This window comes from Esox lucius, chromosome 10 (assembly GCF_011004845.1).
Source record: "Esox lucius isolate fEsoLuc1 chromosome 10, fEsoLuc1.pri, whole genome shotgun sequence".
Taxonomy (NCBI): domain Eukaryota; kingdom Metazoa; phylum Chordata; class Actinopteri; order Esociformes; family Esocidae; genus Esox; species Esox lucius.
In genome coordinates this window covers 5,368,681-5,388,322 of record NC_047578.1, presented here as the reverse complement: position 1 = coordinate 5,388,322, position 19,642 = coordinate 5,368,681, and the positions used below count along the sequence as shown (strand labels likewise).

At 46.6% G+C, this 19,642-nt stretch overlaps 1 protein-coding gene across 3 annotated transcripts in view; it reads right to left on the bottom strand.

The window, feature by feature from the left end:
• Positions 1-19,642, bottom strand: part of cdk6 (cyclin-dependent kinase 6) — a 42,605-nt gene that overhangs the window by 10,950 nt on the left and 12,013 nt on the right. For all 3 annotated transcript variants that reach the window (XM_029122742.2, XM_029122744.2, XM_029122743.2), the window contains one exon: positions 16,351-16,518. In XM_029122742.2, the coding sequence (XP_028978575.1) occupies positions 16,351-16,518 (168 nt within the window). The remainder of the gene's footprint in view (positions 1-16,350; positions 16,519-19,642) is intronic.

Sequence of the window (19,642 nt, the reverse complement as noted above, 5' to 3'; positions counted from 1 at the left end):
GACAAAACTCAGTGACCCTTCGCGAGAACGTGGACTGCTTCCAGGTGCTTTCCCCTCTCCAGTTTTCCTCAGGCGGCTGTTTGGCCTGAGGCCCGGGCAGCCGCTGCTCTCCCTCTCTCAGGCTAGTCGGCTGCGTTAGCAAAGACGAATGTTTGTAAGCGAAGGCGAGGAATGTGTTCCTTGGGATGAGTATCCAAATGCCTTGCGTGTTTCTCTGATACAACGGGGGAACCGATGAACTTTGAACAACTCTAAAGAACTTACCCCCCAACCCCCCAAACCCCCCCGCCCAGTCAGGACAAGGTTTTATAATCACCTCAGACCTGGCTTTATGTGGACAGTACCTTTGGGACATCGACGTCATTCAAGAGTGTGTGAGTCAATTATACGTTCCTCTGTGTTTTAACAGTCCGCGACTGCACTGGAGACATGCAGCAAACCACAACAACAAAAATATCGTCAAGGAAAGTTCCTGTCTGACGATGCAAAAACAGAGAAAAAAAGGAACGGGAAGAGAGACTAATTGATCATGGAATCGGGTTCCCAATCATAACAACAGAACAAACTAACAACACCGTAGAGTATTCATATCAATATTTACACGATACATCAACTGGTCGAGGTGAGCTCATTCGTGAGAGCTTTTGTGCCCCGTAGACCGTAGTCAGCGTAGGTGTTCAGGCCAGCCTCAGCAGTCTGATGGCTTGCAGATGGAAACTGTTTTCAAGCTTCTTGGTACACGACCCCACGCTTTGATACAGTGCTCTTCCCAGTAGCTGGCAGCCCAATAATACAGTAACTAATAGTCACTCAGTACAGTTTAGCAGGTTATTTGTTTTGAAACTCATCGGACTGCTGGTCCGACATCAGATTCACTAGGGCCGGCCCAGCCCACGATATAAGTCATATGCAAATATTCCTTTCTTGACTTCTCTGGAATGTTGTGCAGCTCTCTCCAACTGTCATTCTGCTTTGTGTGTCTATGCAGTCTTGGATGTACTGCTCTGACCTGCCTCCGTTCACCTCTTAAGTGTGTGCTTTGTGTCTGCTATCGGATTGGAAGTCGTCTTTAAAGGGATGCTCTCGGACCATCGTTTTGATTTTGAATCCAGACTACTCAAATGAAAATAAAGGATCTTAGGGGTCGCTCAACTGCTCTTACGTTTGCTGGTCCTGTGGAAAAAAACCGGATGGATTTCAGACAGGGCTGCCTCGTTTCTGCACGCTTTACCAACTCCTTGTGGTAGGTTGGGCATCTTAGAGCTTAATCAGTTGCACTTCTCCCTATATTTGACCACGTTGCATTTTCAGAAAGTCAAACATTGCAGGAACAAGCAGCACTCTTCATCACTCATCCAGAATGGTCCAGTTGAATTCCAAGTAAACCAGAGGGGGTGAGAACTAGTGTCATAATTAGGAGGGAACGTCACTAGATTTCGCCCTGTTGAGTTGCATTGCACTCGTTTGTGTTTGACACATTAAGATCTTACCCTCATACTCCTCCCTCAAATGATCAGGATAGAGCAGAGCTAACTTGACATTCTTAACGCAGGTGAGGGTGACGTTCCAAGACAGGGCTGGTATTGAGGTAAGCCTTCAACTGAGATTTCACCAATTTTCTTCGACCTGTTCTTATTTTGTAGCCATTTTCACCAATTTTTTGAAAATAATGAATGCTGTTGTGCGAATATACATGAAATGGAGGGGAAATTTACTTTTTGTTTAAAAAGCGTGAGGCATCAACGAACCTGACCACTTAAGCCAACATGCTAATAATAGCATCATCTACAGCATGAAGTGAAAGAAAATGGATTTCTCTATACGATTCAATTCTCAGTTTAGCTCGCTATGTTTTCTATCCCTTGGCGGCATCCCTTCTGCAACAACTCGCTTCATTTTGTAATGTAAAAGAGCCAACATTTCCCACAAATATTATATTGTATGAGGTTTTGTAATATATGAGGTTTTTCTTTTTACTATATACAAGGTTGCATATGAGGAACACAGAATGATTTAAGCACTAGATATCTACTAGACTAGCAGAAGCTACTTTGAAAATCGCTTTCACTGGTGGTGAATGAAGAGGTTACTATGTACATAAAACAATGTCATCGTGATATTCTTGAGGACTGAACATTCAGATGCTATTTTTAGACACACATGGCTAAAAACAACATTCTCAGATCATTCATACTGGTTTCGCAGAAACAAGCAGGAAGTACAAGCTAAAGGCTTAAAACAATGTTGGTGAGTGAATGTCACGTGTCTTTAACATGAGAAGCACATGACTTACTCAAAATAACACTCAGACAGGCCATTGAAAATTTCAGAGCACTGAAACCTTCTTTCATGCGTTGGAGTTGAGTTTACAAAAAGGATGAATGAAGTGGCGGTTGCACTAACTTAACAGTTGACAGGCTCTTTAAATGCCACCTCCCGCCATCTTCTGCATGAAAATATGTCATTCTATTTCTGTGAAACTTCTCTGCCTGGTTATCTCATAAAATCTAACTCTTCCTTTGAGTAGCTCAATATCCTAACCACATTCAGTGCAACCCCTTGAACCAAACCGTGTGAGTCTAAGCTTGCATACTACTTCACACAAATTCACAACAACTGCAGTCTCGAAAATGAAATTCCTGAACGATCACAGATAAATACGATGAATATGAAGACAAAGATCTCTCAAATAAAATGCATAAAACAATCGCTGGAAATGAGGGATATCCAACAAAATCAAACTCTTTCCTGTGGTTATCTGTTATTATAGAGACACGTGACATTCCATTGCATCTTTGTAAAATAGCAAAAAAGAAAAAAAATGACATTAACCAGGCACTGAAGCAGACTTCTAGGAAATGCCACAGAGTAGGTGTAAACTGATGTGAGTGCTTGAGTATATCCGTCGTTATTCGAAGGCCTGGCCACAGCAGGAAGTACATTGCAGCGAGTGTTGTCAGGTTGTACAAAAGACCGTCAGCACAGCAGCAAGTCTCCAGTGAGCCACTTCCCCGATCTTCACCAGCTCAACGCAGTACGCTCCACAGGGGGCGTCGCGGCAATGCCGTGGCGGCTGAGCACAATCAGGTCACGCGGCAAGCCGTGCCAAACAGTCGGGCGTTTGCTGCCTCCCGGTCCCTTCCACGGTTACTGATGGAGTTAGGAGGGTTTCCCTGTTTGTGTCCGTCCCCCCCCCCAGGGGCCCCCCTGGGGAAAGCAGATGACTACCCAGGGAGCAGGGTGCCATATGTGACTCAGGGCTCTTCCTTTTGTCCCAGTAGTCAGCCATGAGTACTTCCTACTGGGACACAGGGCAACCATTTCCTACGCGCAGCGAATGGATGTGACTTAAAAATACTTCCTGTTTCCGAGCCTCGGCGGCCCACTCAGGCCAAGGAAACAGATTTTCCCTTCCGCAGAAAGAGTCCACTGTCACTGCCGCCGAGCTCGGCAGGGCAGCTTCCTTCGCTCGTCTCTCCCCTCCCTCCCTCCCTCCGCGACATTCACGCGCACCGCTCTATATAACCCTCACGTGTCCGTAAAACACGTTTCTCTGTATTCCAATGAAGCTTGTGCCGATCAGCCCCGACTCCATGTAAGACACATTCCTACAGTGTCTTTTAATAAAGCATACATACGTGGCTTTCATGCGCCGCCTCTCTCCATGAAACACAATGGCTTCTCTATGGAAATCAGGCTTCACTCACATCTCGTCAACACACATCGTGAAACGCACCAATCAGAAATCTGCACTTAATGTAATTCGCTGTCTGGACTGGCGGTTTACCGGCACTGCTCATTGTGTCTTGTGCTTCCAAAAATTATTTAGGTCCCCTGAAGGGGCCAACAGAATGTAGACTGTGGAGGATAGACGGACGCATTGCCATTAGATATCACTGGCGCACAGCCATCAGATCTAGAGCGTCCATCGCCGCAATTCATTTATTTTACCAGGACTAAGGACTGGCTGCTGCTCCATTCTGATTTGGATATCTTGTTGTGCTGGCTGCATAGCAGTGTTTTCCTTTTCAGGTTTGGTAAAAGTGGCAGCTTAACGCCACCCTCCAACTAAGCTCGTAGAATAGACGAGTCAGAAATCAGTGGCGTCGTTTCAGCTGAAATGCAGTTGACCTATTACAATGGCATGAAAATATATTGGAGTTGGTATCCATAGCACCGTCATATGATTTCTAGCTCAACATTCTGTATAACTCACATGCAAACAACAGCCTGAACGTAGGCAACTCTTTGGGGATGAGGACATTTGAGATCGACATATTGTCATCCCCGAGCTGTTGAACCGAAAAGAGGCAGGGTCACCACGTTGTTGTTCACAGAACCATAGATCAACCTTTAAGAAAACTATGAACCAAGCCTATTTTCATACTCACCTTTGTTAAAAAATGATTGGCTAACTGAAAAATCTCTCTCTCTCTCTTCCTTTCCACCCTGTCTTACTGTCCCTCTTTTTCTTCATCTCCACCCTCCGTCTCCCCCTAGGTGCCTCCCTCTCGCTCCTGGGACTACAGCCTGACGGACAGTCTCTCCCTGAACCCTGTTAGCGGAGCCACTGCCTCCCTGCTAACTGAACAGAGGAGGTCAGATAAAGCAGCCGTGGCCTGACTGACTCCAGATTAAAGGACAACATTCTGGGCATTCCTTTCTGCTGAGAGCATCAGTCCCCTGCCTCTCCACTGCACACTGGAGAGGAAATGGCAGGCGGTCAGGGCAGGCAGTCAGGACAGGCAGTAAAGCCACAGATCCTCCAAGGCAAGCCTCACTGACCAAACACATCCGCCTCTGTCCCTCCCTCCCTGTTTCTCAACCTCATGTAGCCTCTGCCTGTCCTTATTCCTCCGTTTCTCAACCTCATGTAGCCTCTGCCTGTCCTTATTCCTCCCTGTTTCTCAACCTCATGTAGCCTCTGCCTATCCTTATTCCTCCGTTTCTCAACCTCATGTAGCCTCTGCCTGTCCTTATTCCTCCCTGTTTCTCAACCTCATGTAGCCTCTGCCTGTCCTTATTCCTCCCTGTTTCTCAACCTCATGTAGCCTCTGCCTGTCCTTATTCCTCCGTTTCTCAACCTCATGTAGCCTCTGCCTGTCCTTATTCCTCCCTGTTTCTCAACCTCATGTAGCCTCTGCCTGTCCTTATTCCTCCCTGTTTCTCAACCTCATGTAGCCTCTGCCTGTCCTTATTCCTCCCTGTTTCTCAACCTCATGTAGCCTCTGCCTGTCCTTATTCCTCCGTTTCTCAACCTCATGTAGCCTCTGCCTGTCCTTATTCCTCAGTTTCTCCACCTCATGTAGCCTCTGCCTGTCCTTATTCCTCCGTTTCTCAACCTCATGTAGCCTCTGCCTGTCCTTATTCCTCCCTGTTTCTCAACCTCATGTAGCCTCTGCCTGTCCTTATTCCTCCCTGTTTCTCAACCTCATGTAGCCTCTGCCTGTCCTTATTCCTCCCTGTTTCTCAACCTCATGTAGCCTCTGCCTGTCCTTATTCCTCCCTGTTTCTCAACCTCATGTAGCCTCTGCCTGTCCTTATTCCTCCCTGTTTCTCAACCTCATGTAGCCTCTGCCTGTCCTTATTCCCCTCTGTTTCTCTCTTCCTCTCCCTTCTTCTTAACCTTGTGTAGCCTTTGCCTGTCCCTATGCCTCCCTCCCTCCCTCCCTCCCTCCCTCGCTCTGTCTCAACTCGGTGTACAGTATGAGGCTATGGTTTAAGCCGGTTTAAAGGTGGCCGGAAGAAATAATTCGTCCGCCATTGTGTCCCGTTAATAGAGCTCTGACTAAGACAACCCCCCCCCCCCCCACACCAACCATTGCCTCGGCCAGCGTCTCTCTTTGATTTCCCCTGTGGAATTAAAACAATCGAGACACAATGTGACTAGTTGTAAGCCTTGGTGCTGGGCTTGGCCCGGGTCCTGTGTTTACATTCTCCCTCCCCCTAGGATGAAAGCCCCCCCACCCCCCCCCGCCCGCCTTCCACACAGGCTGAGTCCAAAATGACTTCCTATTACATACCGTACATGGTGCACCCTACGAGCCCTATAAGACCCCATGGAAAGGAGTGTACTAAACAGGGAACAGGGAACAGGGCGCCAATTGGGCGACCTACAGATGAACGTCCATCCCGCCCGCTGCATTCTTCTCCGCCACGCTGGGCCCTGGACCCGGACGGACATCTTTAAAGGGACCCATTTCAGCTGAAGTGGGAGAATCCTCCAGAACGTTTAACCACATGGTCAGGCCACGTGTTCAGGGACATCCCAGGGCCCCAGCTGTGATACAAGACATAACGAAACAAGGCGGAGATATTCGTAATGACCACGGGACCCGGCCGGGATAGGCCCCCGGCTCATGCATATTTCTTTTGTGAATGACCAGTCAGAATTTCGTCCGGCCGATGTGATAACTGGACTGCAGCCGTGGTAATGGATGGTCGCGCGCGCCCTACTGACCATACACAGAAAGATGGCGACTGACAGAACGCCCATGCATTTGGCTCTCTCTATTGCTTACATTGTTCACAGGGGAAATAAAACAGCCTTGCATCACAAATCAAAGCGAAGCTACCTACTACAATCCCTTTTGGTCACTGGTCAAATGAAGACCACTCTAAAGTACACAGTAACACTACAAAGTAGCACTATGAAGTAGTGTGCTATCCTGACTACAGTATAGTGTGGCACTTTGGATGCAGGCTAGGAGTTATTTTCAAGTCAACTCTCTCCATTCTACAGTGTTGTGTCTCCAGGGACGCTGTAAACACCATTATTACTAACAGTATCGAGAGCCACGCCTTTCCTCCATTTAACTCGTTCAGAGACAGTTCCCACGGAAACAACGACAACAACAACCAGTCGGCGGGCCAACAGATGAGCGGAGAAGATTCAGAGTTGCAGTCTCGCACACCAAGCCGCGACAGCAGGAACTACATACAGCGCAACATTTGCCAAAGTATGCCGAGTACAGGAATCCTGCATGGGGCCCCCTCCTAGCGAACAAAGACAGCCCAGTCAGGCTCCTTTTCCCCAGCGCCTGCTACCACATCCGCACATCATTAGTGGGAAAATTCCTCATATATGCTGTCATTTTCTTTTCTTCATTGCTGGTACAGGCACTGCTTTAATATCCAGACGCCATTAACCCCACCCTGCCCCTCACCCGGCCTGTCTCCCCCCGATCCCCTCGCCCCTCATGTCTCCCCCGATCCCCTCGCCCCTCATGTCTCCCCCGATCCCCTCGCCCCTCATGTCTCCCCCGATTCCCTCATCCCTCCTGTCTCCCCCAGCCCCTCAACCCTCCTGACTCCCCCATTACCTCACACCCCCAATCAGTTCCTTCTCCCCGACCGATAGCGTGGCCAGGAGCCTGTCAGCAGTGGAAACGAGGGGGGGGGGGGGTATGCTGCCTGGCTGACCCCTGGGAGTTACATAAGACAGAAATACCAAATAAGACGAGTGTGTGTGTGTGTGCGCAGTATGTGTGTGCAACTGTGTGTGTTCACATCAGTAGTCGTGGGTGTGTTTTTGGGGACAGTCCCCTATTTGCCCTGCCGCAGATAGGGGATGTTTTCCTTCCCCCTCTGAGCCAGGCTGTTGTGGGGATATCTAAACATTCCCAGAGAAGTCTGCACGTGCTCTCCTGCGTGCTGTGTTTTTCCCTCCCCGAGCCGCAGCCTGTCTGTCCGCCTGGGATGGGAGCACATTGTCTGGCAGTGACGACACAAAGCACAGGACTCAGACAAAGACTGCCACGAGGTTTGTCCTTGGCTACGACTGAGAAAATCATGGCAGTCTTTTGTTTTTTTTTGCCACAGGTTGCAACGGATTTCCTTTAATGGCAAGTGACACAATTTGGATACAAAACCTTTCTTTCAGGTGTTCAACTACTAATGTTTACATTCTCAATTGGAGCTACTACAATGTTTTTTGAATCTATGATAATTTTCCTAAAATATTATAAAATACAGTCCATGATAGGTGAGGCAACAAACAGAATAACCGGATCATCTCAGCTGGTACTGCCCCTCTGGGGCTAATTTTGGGAGCCAAGTCCAAAGGCTATCAAGTGATTGTACCAGCAGACTTTACCATTGGTGTAGGTGAGGTTACCATGGACACTGTTTCAGAGAATGGAAACTATTTTGATTTCCTTTGACACTATGTTACAAAAATGTACATTTTAAAGGATTTATTTGAGGTTATTTGTGTACATGCTGGTTTCACAATTAAAGGACAACAACTTTTATACTATTTCAGGGCATTGGAATAAATATCTTGTCGCAGGTTTCAGAATAGGAGTGCTCTGTCACATCATTTATTCAGGTAAAATAGAACTGAAAATGTCTAGTTTAGATTTTGGGCTTTTTGTTTGCCTCTGGAGTCTGCTATTGGTGTCTGTCAACAAAACCAAAGAGGTCAACAAATAGCAAGGAAGCCTATATGATATAAACCTGAAATATATCAATCATTTGAACATAGCGAATACCTTAGGCTTACCAAAACCAAAGAAAATAGAAAAGAAACACTGGTGAGCATAAAAAACAAGATGACAAGATAAAAAATTGCAAAAAAAGTACCTAAAAGAGATGTAATTGTGTGGATGAGTCATAGATTATCCTGCGCCAGGGTGATAGCAAAACTTGTGGAGAAAAAAAAAAGAACTGGGAAAGATCCACAGCAAACAACACAGAAGAGTTAGTATTGTTGCTTGGGCTGGATCACTTGTCTTCATTGATGAAGTGACTGCTGATAGCAGTTATTACGAACCATAACTAGAGATTAATTCAGCCTCATGGAATTGAGGCAAAATAAACCATAACTTTGTCAGGCAAAACAGAAAAAAGTTGAAACTACCAAAGTACAATCGCGTCAGCACAATAAACAGACAGCTCTATATAGCCTACTGACCATTGTTCAACACCAAGGACAGCCTGAGCCGAGGCAGTGGTGTCACGCACTGTTCACTTTGGCACCTGTTTTTTGATTTGGTCTAGTTTTAGTCATTTTGACCAAAACATCTTTCAGTTTTAGACACAACACCATTGCTGTGCTATCAAGCACCACTTGCAGTATTTTGTGCTCATGTCTACCTTCATCTATCAAAATGTAATGATTAGCAATTTTGAAAGTAATGCATGTAAGAAATACGCAAAGGCCATTGTTGGCAGATTCAGGGATTTTGAGACCCCCCCCCCCAGCCTCGCTGTAGCTGCGATGGTTTCCCAGCCGCCAGTGCTACTGGCATCCACAAATCTTAACTTTTGGCGCACGGGAGAAAAACCTTAAAAAAAAATCTAAAAGTTGAATAACGATGTTTTTATATATTTAAAAGAAAGCAAAAAATGCACACAAGAAAATATTATGAAAAATTAATTTCTAATAAAAAAATTAAGATATACCCATCAAAAAAGGTTATGTATAAATACAACAAATAAATAAATATTTTCATTTGAAGGATCTAATGCATCCTTTGTAATGCATCATGCAAGAAAGAATTGTGTATGACCTTCTGCATAGAAAATAACACTATCTTTGATTCAAAAACACTATTGAGTTTTGGTCCTTGATAATCTTGTTCATTCTATTCTAAGGGTTTCTGACACACACTTTTCTGTGTGTCTGTCCGTAATGGCATATAAAATGCATAGCTTAAACAGTTAAAAATGTAGAGGCACTTTTGTAGGAAGTAAACTAAAACCGCATTTCATAGCTCCAAATGTTACTTCAGTAACCATGGTTTTATGTACCAATGACTTTTTCCGTTCCGCTTGCCACCCTGTATTCAAATCAGACGACCCCTTGTCTTGGCTGTAGCGGCACTGACTCAGAAGTCAATGCATTGATTACTTTACAGACACCACTGTGCAATGCAGAGATGCGTCTTGAAATGGCTGGTCGAATTGACTCTTACGTTAGGTCACAGTTCATGCTCTGACAGGAACAGAACTAGTGTCATGCCGACTTCAAAATGTGAAAAATAGAAAGTGCACAGTCATTACAAAAGGGACTACAATCCAGATCTGATTTGTAACACGATAGACGCATACGGTACCTTAACACGTATCTTTCCACCCAAAGCCACCTGACTCATAATTGAACTGAAAGACACTTGGGGACATTCAAATCACACTCAATCGGACCCGGTCCGACCGACCAATGCTCTTCAAATGTGCTGTCAGAGAGCTTTCAATGTTATCGGTACCAGCAGAAGGTCTCATTCTCTCTCACAGCTGGTATGGGGATTCCCTCACCATGTAACACTACCATCATACCTTTCCCACCACTGATTAACCTTATCTGAGAGGTCGTCTGGAGGCTTAAGTGTTGGGGAAGTGAGTGGTAGGTTGCTGGTTCACATCCCAAAGCCGGTGAGCAAGACACTTGTCCCTAACTGCATTAGGGTCAACGTCAATAACCTCTGACCCCTGGCCGTGACCCAAATCTCTGTGGGTCCCCAGGGGTCAGTGACACATGCAACAAAAAAAATACGAATAATTTGATTTCACACAGACACGCCAACACAGCACTTGTTTGTGTGAAACAGCCGAAATTAAGCAGTATTTGACCTTTTCGTCCCCGGTTACTTTCTCTTCATGGAACATTCTAGGAACATTTGGAAGTAGGCAGTGTCGGAAGTGTGGGTTGACTTGGTTGAGGGTTGGCCGGTGGGTTGCTAGGCGTTTGCCAACGTGAGAGATTCGTTCCAGGGCCCCAGATGACTCAACACCAAAGGTTGTGGCACTGAGCAACGTACTGCAACAATGGCAGGCAGGACGAGGCCCAACGCAGTTCCAGATCCGTTTGTGCTCAGCCAGCTTTGAGACAACAACCATTAAGTGTCGGTAAGACAGTCCAAACAGATCTGGAACAAAGCCAGGAAAAATCGGAAGGGAAAAGAGGAATTTGCTGGAGCATAGGTTACCGGACCAGAGTCGGAGCTGTGCTTAATGCTGGATATTCCCTGAGTGAAACGAGTTGTACACAATTACTATGTTTCAAATCTCAGTTGTTTGATTTATGCTTTTTCTGTGCTCTCATGAAAATAGAGACGTTCGGTCTCAGTTCAGTATTCTGCTAAAATAAACGTTTAAAAATAGACCAGTTTCAGATATGCATTGTCAAATCATCAAGTTCTGTAAAACCCCAGAGAATTTGTTATGTCTCCGGCAGCCACAATCTTCCCAGTTCAACCAAATTCCTTCGGAAATCATTTCTCACACTCAGTCTGCTATAGGCAATCCAAGGGACTCAAGTCAAACGCCATATATTGCGGACCAGTAGAATGGCCCTTCGAGATAAAAGTAGGATTTGAAATGCCGATTCCATTATCTCTACGCCATATGACCCTGCTTGGCAATTAAAACACAACCGCAGTGGCTGTTTGTATTTAACAGCAAACTGTCAGAATAAACGGTCAGAATGTCTCCCTGAAACATCTAAATCCAATTTCCCTGTAGCGGCACAAGATGACCTCTCAGTGCCTGCACCTGACGGACAGCTGACTTTAATGGCTTTCATGGGACCGTCCAGTCCCACGAAAAACACTGTGTTGATCAGTGGCAAAAACTCCTAACTGAATCCATTTTGATGTAACACAATAAAATGTGAACAATTTCAAGGAGGGCGAATCATTTTCAGAGCCACTGAATGCAGGGAACGGAGCTAACGGACTATAACGATCAGGACCTGTTTCACCGGCAGGGTCCATGGTGCCCACTGCTCCGCCTCAGAACATCATTCACAGCGGTAAAAGACCAGAAACAGTCTTCCATCCTCTTAGTCCGTGCAGGGGCAAATCACTCTGTGGTGTGCGTGTCTCTGTGCACGAGGAAAAACCAAAAGGTTTTTAATCCCTTCATTTGATGGCAGGAACATGCTCTCCTTAGCGGTCAGCTAGGTGTCAGGGGCGCCGATCATAAAACCGGCAACAAAGCATGGTATCCCAGAGGACCCACCTATTCACAGGGACAGCCTGGTCCCTACCTCCGATGGGTGGTCCTGAGTCCCACAGTGGGGGGGTGGAGGTGGCACTCACTGGGAGGGGGCTGTGACAAAAGCAATGACCCCATCACAGGCACGCGCACACACACACAAACACACACACACACACACACACCACATACATATGCAACACACAAAAACAGAGAAGTTCAGTGAGAAACTGTCGGCACTGTTTCTGAATTCCACCAGTTTCGGGGGATAATGCCAAAACTTCACAAGAGGCCTTTTCAGAAGCGTATGCAAATCCAACACTCATACAGTCTGTGTAAAAGTCGTTGTGAGTCATTTTTGATTCATATCGTGAACGTAATGGGAGACGCTGCGCAGAATAGCTGCAACCTCAGCATAGAGCGGAGGCATTTCTCAGTGCCTTGGGTAGTTCTGAATGAGTCACGGGGAAGAGTCTGTTTTTCTGGGGTTTCATGGCTGCCGTGACATCTGCCCCCGAACTGTAACCCTTCATGAGTAAACCAGTCGCTCTGTGGTAAAACCAGTCGGTTGGTCACTGGTGGTCTGCCAGACACTATGGCAGAACTCCTGCTATGACAGTTACAATGCCTGTGTGTGTGTGTGTGTGTGTGTGTACCACGCTCGAGTACCTGGGAGTGTCTCTGTGTAAATGGGTTGCGTTTTTGCATAGTGAATAAGCTACAGTAACGGTAGTGGGTGCTTTGCCTTTGCCTGAGGAAACAATAACGGGGAGGGAGATAGGGGGATTCCAGACACACAGGAACATGAACCTGGAACCAGAGATCTAGTGCTCACGTTGCACCCCCCCCCCCCCCCACACACACACACACACACACAGGATTGATATCGCCGTCTACGGTGGATTCCCAGGTGAATTTGCAGAACAGAAGCTCCAACTGCCAAACTAACAAGACGAAGCCAAGTTACGTCAAATATGAAACGGCAGTTACATAATTTCTGAAGGAGGCTGGCAGTCCAGTGCCTTGCATATCTGTGGTTTATTGGTTAGAACAGGCATGAAGGGGGAAGACAGAGGAGCATGTTCTGAAATAGCAGTGCTTTGGATGTCAACACCGGCCTGGACCAGCGGACCACCCCTATCGGCCAGGGTTTTTTATAGTCCCAACCCACAGGCGGGTCACGGGATATTTACATGGGGTCTTCAACAGTCCCAACCCCAGGGGAGGCTAAGCCTGGCACAGCCCATCCAGAGAGAATCCATGCCCTGTCGATTTGCTCTCCCATAAACTGCTTTGCAGTTAACTTAGTCCGCATGTTACTGCGTAGCAAACTTAGGCGGGGGTTTCTGGTAACGAGAATACTGTGCAGCGTAATAAGTCTACCTCTCTGGCTGCTCCCCAAACGAGGTGAGGCTGGTGTGTGTCTGTGTGAACTCAGCTGTGGACGCAAGCTAGATGCACTAGAAAGTAATGGATACGAAGTACAACCCCAGCTCTGCAAAGCGAGGCTGCCGCTCAGAAATCTTCTGAGTTAACTGTGACTCCCGAAACTAAAATGCCAACTAGGAAAGCGTAAAGTAAGCAAGAGAATCGGCACCATGGGCACATGGGCCACCTTCCAACCTGGAGCAGCTGTCATTCAGCAAAGTAGGACATGGCTGTCTTTTTCTCACGACACTTACCAAAATGTTGGATGCAAAATTCCTCCCAAGAAAATATTTGTCTGGACTTGACTAGTCATGGTATTTGACTTTTTTTTCTTGCCCAATTTCAAAATGTTAATAATTAAACTGTAATGGCTGAATCAGGTTCAGTGCGTGAAGTTTAGACATGATAAGCAGCCTCCTTCAAAAGGTAGGCCTAAGACGCGCCTTTTCAACCCACTGTTTGGGGCTCCTCAACGTTGCTTAACAGTAACATATGTAATTCATGTTCTTACTGAAAGGACTGCGGAGCCGCAGTGCCCAAATAAGTTTTGAATAGTCATGCTTGCAGGGAAAGGTTTGGGATAGCCGTGTCAAGAAATTAACATGACTGATAATAACCAAAATGGCATAATATTAACTGACAATACTTCGAAAGAAAATGTTAATTAAACTGTAAGCCGTCACTTGGAAAAGGTCAAAGACAAAAACAGGACATCATCAACACGGAATAAAAGAAAGAGCATGAACAACAACTTGTTTCACAAAATCCTCAACAGACCTGAAACTTTTTAGGACACCAACACGAGAATTAAATAAATAGGATAATGGACATCTCTTCTGCTGGATCCACTCATCCGATGCAGGTAGCTTAATGACGTAACACAGTACACATTCAACTGTAGCCAAGCTACCTAGCCAAGCTACCTAGCCAAGCTACCTCCATGGAAAAGGATTGACCGTGCATGTGTCTCTACATAGAGGCAGTGATCTCACCCCGGTCTGAGCGACGCTTAAAAATCTGCATTTACAGAGAAAACATTCACTGATGAAAACAATAATTCATACTGAGAGTATCAATTCGTACTGTTTTTGCCACTGCTACTTTTTTTTGAGAACGGCGCTTTTGATCCATGCAATCTGGGTTGCGATGGTTTGTCAAAGCTGCAGCTATGGACCACTGAAAAGGCCCATTTCTGTTAAGAAAATAGAAACACTGAGTGGCCACATTTCAGATTGCATGGTCAGGGTAGCCCAGGTCAGGTTAGCCCAAGTCAGGTAGCCATTCAGATGAGGCAGTGTAAATTCAGAGGTGGACAAGGAGGGTTGTGAACACTGCGTGTGTGTGTGTGAGTGTTGGTTGGGTATCTTCACATAACTTCTCCATTTGAGCCTGGACATTTAAGGACTGAAAAGGCAAAGCCAACATCGGACGTACTCGCTCATCACATGCACCTTGTATTGGTGAGCATGTACCCACACAGCTCGACATAACGCGCACATATTTGTCCTAATCTAGTGCGTCTCCTCTCTCAACTGGCTCCCATCCCTCAGAAAAACACAAATCCTCTCAGACCCTGTCCCTCTCCCTGTCCTCCTCTGGGGTGCTATCTCTGGTCATCAGAGCCCAATGCAAGACAGAATGACTTCAAAGCCTTGATGGGAGGAGCGTGGGGGGGGGGGGGGGCTGACACAATCTGACCCCTCCCTGTCCATTTCATCGCTGTCGTGTCCAGTCCACTTCAGGGATTCCTGAGACTCAGGCCTCTTCGGCCCTTTTCTCCGGTCTCACTTTACACACTCGTATCGTTTACCGGCCCTCTTTCTGGCCTGCTGCCGCCTGGTGCCCTTTCAGTGGCTACATCACATTAGCCGCTTTCATCTACCTCAGGAGACAGTCCTACCATATCTCTATCATTTGGACTGTCTCTCTCTCTCTGCCTGACTGTCACACTTCCCTGTTCTACCTGAGGGACTTCCCCCTTCAGCCGAACACCAGAAAACACTAGTTTTTGTTCCAAATGGCCTCAAATCCCTTTGTAGTGCCCTAGTTTTGATCAGGGCCCAAAGGGATAACTAAATTATAAAGGGTGCCATTTTGGGATGCTGAGAAGAAGTAATCCTTCACTAACTGGCCCGTCTCTGGTCCTCGTCACAGGGGCTTGTGTCCAGCCTCAGGTCTTTACGTTTTAGGGTGCTTGTCTTCTTAATGGGACACCAGTTCAGTAAAACTCACATTCCAAATGCTGCTATTGGTCTCATAGGCTCTAGTCAAAAGTAATAAGGGGAATAGGGAGCCATTTGGGACATAAGCATGCACATATTAAGTGGAGGTTCACTTCACTGGAGAAACAAGAGCTAACCAGCCAACTGACAGCAAGTACAGGGAAATGGATGAGAGAGAGACAGAGATAGAGGGAAGGAGAGGAGGACAAGGTGAAAAAGAGAGGGAGGAGAGAAGTCGAAAGGGAGATGAAAGAAAGGGAGAGATGGGGTTTTCAGAGGAAGGGCTTGAAGCCAGTCTTTTGTCCCAGATGAACCAGTCTTTTGTGTGTGAAGAGGACTAGGGGGGAGATAAGGAACGTATTGAATACAGTCCCAATGCAAAACCTCTTATCTCATCTCTTCTCTATCTACATACCATATATCAAAGAAAGAGTAGCCTCACTTGACCAGACTATACTGACTGAGAGGACCGTGTCTGTGAGACACCTGAGGGAATCTGGCTGACTCTCTGCAGCAGAACTGACGGAAGTATGTCAAATCATATTTTGGTTTGCATTTTCCAATTTGACCGTCTTAAAAGTGCCAAACGAAGAAAACAGATGACCTTAAATACTAAATGAAAGTATTTCTCCTATCAACATGAGAGCATATCACCAAATCTAACCAGTAACTTCAGTAACTGCCATTTGGAAACTGTACATTGTAAAAACGTCATAACGCTTCACTGAAATTCATGGGAGGTTTATAACTGTAAGGTTCTCACCACGGAGGTCAGGGCCATCTGAAAACTGTATATCCTAGCCAGGCCAAAATCAGCCAGTTTGATCTGTCCTCCGCTGGTGACCAGGATGTTCTGGGGTTTGAGGTCTCGGTGGACCACACGGTGAGAGTGCAGGAAATCCAGTCCCTGTAGCAGCTGGTACATCATGTCCTGTTAGAAAGACAAGACACATGGACACTGAGACGGGCTTCACAGATACAACAAGACACATGGACACTGAGACGGGCTTCACAGATACAACAAGACACATGGACACTGAGACGGGCTTCACAGATACAACAAGACACATGGACACTGAGACGGGCTTCACAGATACAACAAGAAACATGGACACTGAGACGGGCTTCACAGATACAACAAGACACATGGACACTGAGACGGGCTTCACAGATACAACAAGACACATGGACACTGAGACAGGCTTCACAGATACAACAAGACACATGGACACTGAGACAGGCTTCACAGATACAACAAACAACATCTTGCATCCGTGATAGAGCTCAATGGTCCTAAAACAGAAATGCTTGGTTAGCAACAGCCTCAGTGACAGAAAACAATGGGAAACCTAGGGCGTGTTCACAAGTTTTCAGAGACATATTGAAGAAAACTTTAGATGCTAGATTGTTTGTGATGACACCTTCCGAGGTTTTCTATGGAAGCCCCCTAGATGTTTACAAGTGGGAAGGATTCTGTCGAAATCGCTAACTTTTCCCAAGATGGACGGCCACAATCCTGCGTGGTACATCTCAAACATGCCAGTGCAAAATCAAAACACTATATAGAAATGATTATGCAAACTAAGATAAGTCTAACTAGCATTTCATTTTCTTTCTGGTAATGTCTCATACTGAGAGGTAATATACACTGCGTATGCAAATCATTATCTTTGTCATCTATATGCAGATAGCGAAACCTCAATCTTCAACGGGCCCCATTGAAAAGTCCCATTCAACACCTCATTGAAAAGTCCCATAGAGAGAAGTGAAATTACTAAGGGCCTTGTAAAAAAAGAGAGTGCGTCCCTTTAAAGCCCCGGTGTGACAGATGTTGCTAACTGTCACCACGAAGGGGGGGGGGGGGTTACAGGGACACGGAGCATGCTGGATACGGGTCCCGAATAACATCCTGTTCTCTATTCAGTGCTGCTCACAAAACCTGTACTATACTACCAGAAGAAACAGGGTGCCATTTGGGAGTCAGGCCTTGATCTGTTGGTGGTGGGCCTCAACTCCCTCCCTGCCCTTGCCTCCAAACCTCCCTGCAGCTGTCTCTGCTGGAGCTGAGGACGCTTGCTAATTGTAGATCCACTCTTTCAAGCTGCAGCGAGGGCTGACCCCAAAGCAGCCCTGATGCCCACAAGCTCTCAGTCAGGGAAAGGAGAAAAAACAAGGCAGAGACAAATGAAGAAAGAGTGAGAAATATAGACAAAGTGAACGACAGACTTGGCGGAGAGGAGAGGGAGTGTGGAAAGAAAAGGAGTCAGAGAGAAAATGCCTGCGAGACAAAGTGAGACTAAGAGAGAAACTGTCAGAAAGAGGAGAGAAATAGTCAGACAGACAGAGAGAAATTGTCAGACAGAAAGAGAGAAATAGTCAGACAGAGAAAGTCAGAGAGAAAGAGAGAAATTGTCAGAGACATAGAGCGAAAGAGCCAGACAGAAATAGTCAGAAAGAAAGAGAGAAATAGCCAAAGAAACATCAGATAGAGGGTGAGAGTCTGAGAGGAGAGCTAAACTGAAAGGCTTCAACGGCCATTTCCTCTCTCTGGTTCAACTTGCACAACAACATGTGAACTGAACAGAGGGTGATGGTAGCGGTGGGGGCCAGTTGACTGATGGAGAGGAAGAGATGGGGGCAGACTGAAAGAGAAGGAAAAAGAGATAGAGAGAAAGAGATGGGGGCAGTTCGAAAGAGAAGGAAAAAGAGATGAAAGGAAAGAGCTGGGGGCAGTCTGAAAGAGAAGGAAAAAGAGATGGAGAGAAAGAGATGGGGGCAGTCTGAAAGAGAAGGAAAAAGAGATAGAAAGAGAGAAAGAAGGGCCCTCTCACAGTCGCAACCTGAATGGGCCTGCTGCTGCAGGGGGTTTCAGCAGGCAACTAGCAGCATACCACCCCCCCACCCCCCGACCACCTCAAACCCTTCGCCAAGACCTCACAAGTGACACAGACCTGGGCCTACACGGGACTCTATTCACTGGCCTGGCCAGCTGGTGAGTGATTAAACGGGCTGAAACAACGGGCTGCGCCACTCAAGCAGAAGACATTCGTAAAATGGCGCGGGCCCGACCAGGGTCGAGGGGAGGGAAACGAAGCCCCTCACAGCACACCGGACATCCTCTCCCACGCGCAGACACACACGCAGGACTGTGCCCCCTTGTTTCTGCGCGTTGTCAGGCTCCTGGCCCCTCTCCCCCGTCAAGCTCAGCCAATGGGCAAACGTTTTCAGGTCCAGTGTATGTGGGTTGGGGCGACGGGTGAGGGTCCCTATGTGTGTGGAAGAGAGTGCGAACAGGCCATCCTTTTTGAATATTCACCCACCCATGAATTAGCAGGCCGACAGACAGGGGCAGTTATTTCGGGGCTTGACACAATGGCATCACCCCCCGCGTGTTCCTCTCTCTTTTCTTTAAATAGACATTTGCGACATGTTTCCTTTTAACAGCATTTCCTACAAAACCCCAATTATATAGTGAGGCGCTTAGTGACCACCTCTTCAATACCTAGAAGACACACTAGAAAAGGATGTGGTTAACGATGAATGATGCATGAATGATGAATGAAATTGAGGTTCAATACAAGCAGAGGACAATTGGTGGGGGTTGGGAATACTTAAAGCTGGAAGATGCACATTAACTAGTCTGCAGATACTGTACTGTGACAAAATGAAGCAAGGGAACAAGTTGCCAAACGCCCAAACTATAACAGCACCCCGACCGGAAACACCCCAAACAGAGACACCCGACCACAGACACCCCGACCAGAGACACCCCAAACAGAGACAGCTGGCAGGGGAAACACGAGGCATGCGACTCCTCCAAGAACAAGCGGAACCAAAAACAAAGAAGAGTTTCCAAGAAAAAAAGAAGATAAAAGTTGCCCACTGAAAAAGCTGTCAAAACATTACTGCCCCAAGTGCACACCCTTTTCTCATGCTAATACCCAAGAGGCAGCCATATTGTTTATTGTAGCCAGGCACAATACAGGACATCTGCCAGTTAGCGTTAGCGTAATTACCCCCCCATGCTTCATTAACCAGCCCTTTACAGGGCCAGG